Source organism: Pyrgilauda ruficollis, unplaced genomic scaffold (assembly GCF_017590135.1).
Source record: "Pyrgilauda ruficollis isolate IOZ18807 unplaced genomic scaffold, ASM1759013v1 scaffold133, whole genome shotgun sequence".
NCBI classification, from domain to species: domain Eukaryota; kingdom Metazoa; phylum Chordata; class Aves; order Passeriformes; family Passeridae; genus Pyrgilauda; species Pyrgilauda ruficollis.
In genome coordinates this window covers 1,236,293-1,245,885 of record NW_024511766.1, presented here as the reverse complement: position 1 = coordinate 1,245,885, position 9,593 = coordinate 1,236,293, and the positions used below count along the sequence as shown (strand labels likewise).

Here is a 9,593-nt window from a genome sequence, read left to right as displayed (position 1 = left end):
TTCTCATTTTAGAAAATTTTGAACAACAGTAATAAAGGTCTGCTATGTAACATACAAACCCTAATGTTACAGTTTTGATACAATATGATATTTACTTGCCAGACATCTCCAGTAAAAATCTCACCTCATTTCAGCTAATGTATTTAAAGGAACTCCGTTTCTCTTTTCCTCCTCCCTCTCTGTTCCACTAGCTGAAAAGCCAATAAAAAAATTCTCCTCCTCTCCAGTTCAGAACAAGATCTATGTGCATTTCTCCTAGGCATGTTTTGAGATCCAGAAGAGGGTGAAAGTAGTTAATGTGCAACAGGAATCTGAGTTTCAGACACAAACCTGTACCTTTCCATTGACCCTGCTGACATGCTGCAAGCTAAATATTAAACATTTTTTTTATCAATTCAAGTCCAGCCTGGGGAGAAGAAACGGTTAAAGAAATGTCTCAATTATACTTACAATCAGCTAATCAGACTTTGTGTGCATCTGTGGATAGTACAGAACTGAAATCAAGCTCTGATAATGAAACCACAAAGGAAAAATGGACCGAAGACTCCTTTCCAGGATTAGAAATATTGTGCACAATTTATGTTACATATGCTGTGATCATTTCAGTGGGTCTCCTTGGAAATGCAATACTCATCAAAGTTTTTTTCAAGATTAAATCAATGCAGACGGTTCCCAACATCTTCATCACCAGCCTGGCATTTGGAGACCTGCTGCTTTTGTTAACATGTGTGCCTATAGATGCAACACGTTACATTGTGGATACTTGGCTCTTCGGAAGAATTGGGTGCAAGTTGCTGTCTTTTATCCAGTTAACATCAGTTGGAGTATCAGTGTTTACCCTGACTGTTCTCAGTGCTGACAGGTGGGTCTGTGCAACTGATTTGCCAGGAGATGCTGCAGGTTTGAAATTAGAAATTAATAACATAGTAGATATTATCATTTTGCACAGTCTTAAGCAGCACATTGTAATAGACTAAAAATACCAAACTACCAGCCTCCCATGTAATTTAAAAATGCATGTTAGTAAAAATGTAGTACTTATTTTAAGGGAGTGAGGTGAGGAAAACTCTTTAATTCTTCTGACCTTTTATTACTTTGAGGTACATTACAAGGGTTTTTCTCAATTGCACAGAAAAAGGAAATGGCTTAAGTTGGGAAAAAGACAGTATATTGGTGCTATCTAGTGGTACAGTGAAGTAGTCGAGGAAGATGAAAAATAAAACTGATTATGAGTGGAAATTCTATAACCTATGCACTCAGGGATGCTTTAAAATCCTAGAACATAAAAGACTGACATGGGATAAAAAGCCAAAAGAAAACAGAACAGACTGGGGGACAAAGGAATGACTCTCATGATTTGATGGCTAATGTAATTTTCACCTTGAGAAGTGCATATATATAAAAATTTTTTTGTCTTGTAGTTCTTCTGTCTTTTACAGAAACATTTTAGCCCAGAGGTCGTGAAATTAAACTCAGGTTGTAATGACAGCATTGCTAGGAGGGATCAGTATTCTGACTGCTGTCAGGAAGTGCTGAATCTGTCTTCTGTGTACTTCTTTCTCGAATGAACAAAACTGAGAGGAGATTTCAGTTCAATCAGCAGGAGCAGGACCACTGAGGAGTAGAAAAACAAAAAATTAAATTTAGTATTGAGAGAGAAAAAAGATCATCTTGTCTGCCAGCAATTGTGGATTGTATGTAATAGCAAATTGTTCATGTGTTCAGAATTTTACCAGTGGTACTGTTGCTGTACGCCAAAATAATCAGCCAGCACAGGAATGACCACATAGGGTCAAATCAAGGATCCATGTAGACCAATACTAGCCTCCAGCAGTGGTAGTATAAGGACAAGAAAAGACACATAGGAAGAATAAAAACCTCTATCCAACTACATTTTTAACCCTATGCCTTCAGATGACACTAAACAGATGTTGTTTCTGTCTATTTAATAACCTCAAAGGATTTCTCTTTTGGATACTTGTTCAGCTTTTTCTTGAACTTCCTCAGCAATGACTTTCACTACCTGTACAAAGTAACTCCTTTTATTTCTGCACTGCTTCATTTGATGGTGCTGGTGCTTGTGTAGGAAGAGACAGTGATCCTTCTTCATGCCTCCAGTCTATTCATATAATCCATCCTTAGGTTGTGTTTCTTTTAGTTAAGGTGTACAGAGCAACACATGATAATCAAAAGTTGCATGAATCAGGGATACAGGTAATTGCACAATTGTCTTTTTTGTTCTCCATTTTTTCCCTAATACTACCTAACATTTGGCTTTTTTGTTGTTGTTTTAGTTTGGGTTTATTTTAGGGTTTTTTAACTACTGCTGAAGATAAACTAATGTTTACATTGAACTACCTATATAGCTATATACCTATAGCTCCAAGGTCTTGGTTGTGTAAGATGTAAATTCAGAATTCACCATGACTAGATGACCTTTAAAGATCTCTTCCAACCCCCACTCTTCTCTGATTCTATGGTTTAGACACTTGCTTCTGTATTTAATTATTCATGGTAGCTGTTATATAAATACTCTCTTCTACATTCTCACAGAGTAACTACATCGTAAATTTACAAAGCAAGCTCAGATCAGTCATGGGCTTAATGCCAGACTGTTGTGTTCCAATATGCTAGAAGAGCTCAAAGTCAATAAAAAATGGTATTTGATAGACAGCAAGCCAGCTCCCAGCTTTCTATTTAAATTTGCCTAGAGGAGAAAAAGACCAGATCCTCAGCTTGTGAAAAATGATACAACTAAGATTTCTTATCTTCTGGGTCCTTTTTCACCACCTTTCTTTTCATGCCAGCCTTGTGCTTCCCTGGAAGGGTTGCTTCTTTCTGCATTATCAAGACTCCCTGATCCTCCTGTGCTTCATCCGCCTTCATGGAAACTGGTCTTTTTCCACGTCCCACTTCCACACATATTATCACACATCTAGAGATTAATCCAGATTCTTCTTGTGTGCCTGACTCAGTCCATATGCTGCAAAATCACAGGCATGAATCAACAGCAGTGCCCTCTCCTGCTTTATAAATAAGAATGAATCCTGGAGCATTATTTTGAGTCAGATCACTGCACTCAGAAGGGGTCTTAAGGAGACAGAAGAAAGGAGGGGCAAACATGCTTGGTTTCATCTATTTATAAAATAGTTAACCTGCTTCATACGGTCATCAATGTTGCATACTAATTCCCTCATTTATCTTTCAAGGCAGTGTCATAAAATTAGGAGTGATGATTGCCCTTAGTGATCCCAATCCAAACTTTAGAAGCCATCTTTACACAGGAAGTTTTTAATGGCAACTCCTGCCTGTCAATCCATTAAAATACATGCCTGAAATTAATTTTTACATTTTGATTTTAATTCCAAAGAGCTAGTGTCTGCTTTCACTTCCAAGAGAATTCCAGCACCCTTTAGTTTAGCAAGAACAGTAATGGGTTTAGCCTTAAGAATTTTGCAGTATGTGCTCACATTATTTCTGTGTTTATTCTGACAGCGATGTTGGTCATTTTAGGTACAGAGCCATCGTTAAACCCTTGGAACTGCAGACTTCAGATGCACTCCTGAAGACCTGCTGTAAAGCAGGCTGTGTTTGGATTGTCTCCATGATATTTGCTATCCCAGAGGCTGTTTTTTCAGATTTATATTCTTTCAGCAATCCTGAGAAAAATGTAACTTTTGAGGCGTGTGCCCCCTATCCTGTATCTGAGAAGATCCTGCAGGAAGCTCACTCTCTGGTTTGCTTCTTAGTGTTCTATATTGTGCCCTTAGCTGTCATTTCTGTCTACTACTTTCTTATCGCCAGAACTTTATATAAAAGTACATCCAACATGCCAGCAGAAGAACACTCTCATGCCCGTAAGCAGGTAAGCTCTGATCAAGCACTAAACTCTCCAATTTTCCAAAGTCTATTGTATTGATTAAATACTAATTCTTAAGTACAAAATTTTACCTCATAATGGAGTAAAAAGCTCCACAAACTTAGCCCGTACCAAATTTGAATCCAAACTAATCTGTGCACTTAGGCACATGCTCATGACTCATCATTTGTGAGAGTCCACTCTTTGCTAAAGAGAGACGGGTGTGTTGTGCTTTATCATGACCCTGTAAACTCAAGAGTTAAAACATTGAATTTTAAACACTGGGACCTCATCCATGTCAGCTGACACATTAATTACTGTATTTTGAAGTCCTTGTCTAGATGAGAGTGTCATATGATGTATAATGGAAAAGAAATGTGCTCTTCACTGGGAATGCTTTAATGTTAAAAAAATATGAAATAGATTTATTTTCTGGTTTAGGTCTTCTGGTTTGGGGTTTTATTTGTTTGCTCTTTTTATTTTTACCTTTTGCTTTTTTGGTTACTCAAGCATTTAGACTTTTACCCTGCTTTGCAAATCAGCACCAACAACACAAACATTTTACTAATTGCTGTTAACACCAGCTATGCATTTCTTTCTTGTAGATTGAATCCCGCAAGAGAGTTGCAAAGACAGTGCTGGTGCTTGTGGCTCTGTTTGCCTTCTGCTGGCTGCCCAACCACATCCTGTACCTATACCGCTCTTTCACCTACCACACTTCTGTCAATGCTTCTGCCTTTCATCTGATAGCAACTATTTTTTCCCGTGCCTTGGCCTTCAGCAATTCCTGCGTCAATCCTTTTGCTCTTTATTGGCTGAGTAAAAGTTTCCGGCAACATTTTAAAAAGCAAGTTTCATGCTGCAAGGCAGCATTCTGTGCAAAGTCTCCCAGTGCTCCCCAGAGCAGTTCTCCTACCAGAGCCCTGTCAGTCACAGGAAGCATGCATGGCTCAGAAATCAGTGTCACACTGCTAACAGATTATAGCATCACGAAAGAAGAGGAAAGTGTTTAATCCGTGTGGGAAGAAGAAGGACAGAAACTGCATCATTGCTATCAAGTCACTGCTACTGGTATCTTGGAAAAAGGTGCCATGGCTTGCCCTGTCTGTGAAAGTGTGTTCATCAGGAGTTCCTCATTTTTCAAAATATAGAATAAAGAAATCAAATTGTGTGGGGGAAGAAGCTGCAACAACTGACCTTTCCAGCATAAGCTCAAAGGGATTACTCATGTTCCCAGGCATGAACACAGATTCCTTGCTGGAAGTCTTGGACTGGGCAGGAGGGGACTTAGCAGAGAATTGGCTGTAAGGATAGTTTTGTTCTTGGTGACTTGCTCTTTGAATCATGACTGAGAGCTCCCTCAGACAACTACTTGCATCTGCAGCAAGCAAGCAAAGCCACTTGGTCATAACAGGATCAACCAGGCACATTTTTGATTTATTTATTTTCTTGTCCTGGATGTTAAAAATGGGTAAACACATTGAGAAAGAACGCTAAAATGAAAGAAGGCTAAAGTTTATAGGACTGTAAAATAAAAAAAGAAAAAGCATTATGAGCCACATCCACAGTAGTTGTTGCTCTGTCTGTGACTTAGAAATTCTGGGTAAGAGCTGACTGCTTTGTAGTGAGATGGATGTTCCTAAGGAGGTCAAGGGAACAAGCAGGTGATAATTTCTCTGAGAAACTTATAATCACCATTAACCACACTTGTAAAATTCTTTGTGATATATGGGTAAAATATCTCAATAGTGAAGGCTTTTTTATTGTTACAGCGATTTAATATCAATAAATTGGGGTGGATCTGTATCAAGAGTTCTATTTGGAATTTACGGTGCACTTCTGATCCCCTCCTTCCTTACTTTATATCCCAAAGTAGTCTTGAGTGCACAACCTGGATTTCTCTAAGGTGGAACTGTGTGTCCAATCCACCAAACCAGACTAGACTGAGTTTGAAGTGAAAAATGTACAGTGTGGAGAGTCAGACTGACCCTTTACCTGCATAGATCCACTCCTGCTGTAGTGTATGTGCTTGTATCTAAGTGGCCTACACATCTTCGAGCACACTGGGAGAGCTGGATTTTTTTCTACTATACTAATTTTCTATTCTTCAAGTTGTATCCCTTTTTAACATTAGGATAGGCTGTCTCAATGCCATAGGCCTTCTAATCCCAAATCCACTGATTTTATGACTGGGTTTGCAGAGGCAAATCAGAACAGCCTGTCCATGCTCAGCAGCACTGCTGGCTGGGACTGCTTTCCCATCTGGAAGTACAGGAGGCAAATCTTCCTACCCCATGTTACAAAATATTTGAGTGACACTTATTTTTATGAATTTTATGTTCCCTGAACCAACATTTTGTTCTGTGGAAGCTGGTGATAGAAAACACAATAGATTTTCCATTGTTTAAACTAAGGGACTTCTATTCCAAGAAAGAATTTGTGTGTTAAAATATAGAGCAGAAGTTGCAGCATATGAACTAAAATAATTCTGTCAGTCACAGAAGCTTCAATTTTAACTAACCCTTGAAGGTATATCCCCCTTCAACTGCACAGAGGCCCTTAGCAACATATGGCTGGAAATCCATCCACTTATGCATCATTAACTAAGACGATTATAAGATGAGAAAATGTATTTATAGGCTCTCTCTGTTGCCTGCTCTAATCAGAAAAATAAAGCCAAACTATAAATCCCAGGGGCATTGCAATGATGACAACCTCTGTCATCATCGTAAACCAGTTAATGACGGACCAGTTTAATCCCATCAGACCTGGCCTTGTTTTACTATGGTCCTCATGTTACAAGCTGCAAGGCTGCAAACACTAATTTTCAAATGGATTCCTCCCTTTATTGTACCAATTGCACACCAGGATAGGATCACTGAAATAAATGGAAATCCAATAATACAGAAATATAATTTATGGCAAAGCAGACTCCAGAGACTTTATTTTTCTCTTTGTCTCAATGTAACACATTGCCTGGAAGAGAGCCATGTACAAATATGAACAGGTTGCACTGCTGTTTTCTTCTTCTCTCTTTCCTTCATGGAGCTGGAGGGTGAGACTGAAATAAGTAGATAAGCATACACACTTATGAACCTACATTTATCTTCCTGGCTCTTACTATAGGGAATTAGAAACAAAAGAAATATCCACCAATAATACCCTTGCTTACAGCATTTTTTATTTTAGCTTAGTAATGCCTTTGGGAAACAGATCTATGTGTTTCTGGACTTCACAATTTGTCTGTGTCAGAGACCAAATTTCCCACTGCAAAATCTTTGGCTAACCCTTAAAACCCAGTTTCCTAATTCACCATTTTTCTTCCTTTGCATGTAGCTACTTTTTGCTTGTGTAACTCCTCCTCTAACTGAATTGTCTTTCTACTGTGAATATGTCTTGTTACGAAACTGATGTTTTTGTTACATTCTGCACATGTTCTGTTTAAAGACTGGCAATATTTCAAGCCACAATTTAATTGTTCTGTGTACTTTATGCATTGATAATTATGTACATTCAAATATTCATGGCATGATGTATTGGAGTGATATATGGGTCAATGTATATTTTTATCTAACCAATCTGATATTATTTATTACATCTACTCCCCACAATATCATAATGCATAAAAGGCCTCCACATTACCATAACTGGATTTAGGGGAAAAGGGTTGTTTCCTTTGCAATCTTTTCTCAGTGTTCCAAAACCAGATTCTTTCATCCCTAAGTAATACAAGTGTAATTCTATAAGAGTGTACGGGAACACAATCTCTTTACTTAAATACTGAGTATTATCTAGCAAATAAAAGGGATGAATAATTAGGGGTTCACTATTTATGTCCACAGTGTAAGAATAGGTAGAAAAAAGGGCACAAAGTACTGAAAGGCTGACTCCCTCAAAGGTTCTGTCCATATGGAATCATACTGAGAAAGTAAATACAACTTCTAGCACATACTTTTTTTTTTAGTTTGCTTTGCGAATGAGATGTACACATTTCATGTGCACATTAGCAACAGTTTCAATATCAGTAGTTAGTTAATCCCCCCCATAATCCACAAAAATTAAGAAACCTATGTCAAAACACTGCTGAAGTGAGAGTGACTGGGGTATAAAAGTTAGTTACACAATTACAGCCATTTTAAAACTCCTACTCCTGTTCCCATAAAAAATTGTTTTATTTTACATGGGCTGCCTGTGTTTCTGCTGAGAATATTACAATTAAAGAATAACCCAAAGGTACACACAGCTACAGCACTTACACATTTCAGTCAGTGTTACTTTAAAAATGTAATATGGGCTTTAATCAGCATTTGGTGGTTTGCTCTGCCACAGGTGGTTCCCTCAATGCAAGGTGAACTGTGATGTGGAATTTCCATGCATGGGACACAATATTAAATTTTTAGTACGTCTGTACTGGTTCTGTAATTTTTCCTACCATGAAGACTCCTCATCACTCTCAGTAATCTGTGTAACAGCTACAGGCTCCAGACCCCTGAAAAGCTCAAAGAGGAGTAGCCTGTCTGTACTTAGTCATTAGTTACTGCCTTGACTTAACATAACAAAGCAGCTCAGGAAAATAGTGTCTACCTCATTAAGGATTAGCCAGCAAATTGCTGGTTCCCCTATTAAAGGGAGAAAAACAGTTCAGGAAAACCAATTTATCTGTATTTTTAGTAGGTGGTACCTCTAGAACAACATTTAGGTTGTATCTTTAGAACATCAATCAGCTCCGATGAGCCAAAATTGGCTTGTAGCGCACAGACACAGATACAGAATCATCATGCTAATGCCTCATTTTGATACTTACTTTGAGACATTTTGCCAGAAGTTAAAACATCATTTCTTGACATATTGGACTGATCCAAGATGTGGAACGCTTGAGCTCTTTGTGCCCTCCTCAGAAGATGAAGCTTGCAGCAGTAGTGCTTGTGCAGCCACGATCTATGTAATTTCAAGGGTGAGATTGAGAAGACAGTTGTCTTGACCCCACAAAATGATGAGTTTCCAGCTGAGTAATCTCCCTGGGCTGTTCACTATGTCTTTTCCAAGGATGAGGTAACAGACGGCAGTGACACCATTGGAGGCTGTGCTGCAGCAGCTGCTGTCACACATTCTCTTATGCAAATGGAGTGTGAGGGAACTCGAGGCAGTTTGTCCTCATAACTACATCAAACTGTGCAGAGCAGATTTATTGAGCATTAACCCTGCTGCACAGAAGCACTCTCTCACTCCCATTAGATTGAGAATAAATTTGGATTTCCTGCTCACCAGGACTAACCCAGTGCCTTGCTGTAGACAGATCTGCACAGCAGAGCAAGCTGTACAGACCTCACTGCAAACACTCAGGTAATAAACATTAAAAACTTTGCAAAAATAAAGCAACCAGTTTAAGACTTAAATTGTATTTCTCTTACAAGTTCAAGGCGATCATTATCTGATTTCCAAATATATACCCAATTCCAAATTTTATAAGCAAGCACAATTTATGTCAAGCCTCACATGCTCCACTCCAAAATCCAGTAACTGAAAGTGAAGACAAACGTCCCTTAGGTGGTAAGTTTATAAAGGATCACAAAGCAATCTCTGGACAACTACCGTAATAGACCTGCCTAGAGAAAATTCTTGAAGCATCAAAAATGTCATTAACTAGGCTGGATGTTCTTTGTGCAACAGGTAAGGTTACTAGAATTCTATATCCTGAGCAATTTTGTCTGACAGCCTGGTGCCCAGTCAGGGA

General features: G+C 38.5%; 1 protein-coding gene across 1 annotated transcript; it reads left to right on the top strand.

The window, feature by feature from the left end:
- Positions 1 to 431: 431 nt before the first annotated feature.
- On the top strand, positions 432 to 5,491 carry BRS3 (bombesin receptor subtype 3). The gene is made up of 3 exons (XM_041459260.1): positions 432 to 862; positions 3,514 to 3,865; positions 4,465 to 5,491. Exons 1-3 carry the CDS (start codon positions 432 to 434, stop codon positions 4,870 to 4,872), a joined length of 1,191 nt encoding a protein of 396 aa, XP_041315194.1. The 3' UTR covers positions 4,873 to 5,491.
- The last annotated feature ends 4,102 nt before the right edge of the window (positions 5,492 to 9,593 follow it).

What these genes read in the sequence shown, in the direction of transcription:
- BRS3 (XM_041459260.1), top strand. Translation starts at nt 432, where the DNA reads ATGTCTCAATTATACTTACAATCAGCTAATCAGACTTTGTGTGCATCT. An exon ending in ACTGTTCTCAGTGCTGACAG is followed by an intron (nt 863 to 3,513) that starts GTGGGTCTGTGC and finishes TGGTCATTTTAG; the next exon opens with GTACAGAGCCATCGTTAAAC. An exon ending in ACTCTCATGCCCGTAAGCAG is followed by an intron (nt 3,866 to 4,464) that starts GTAAGCTCTGAT and finishes TCTTTCTTGTAG; the next exon opens with ATTGAATCCCGCAAGAGAGT.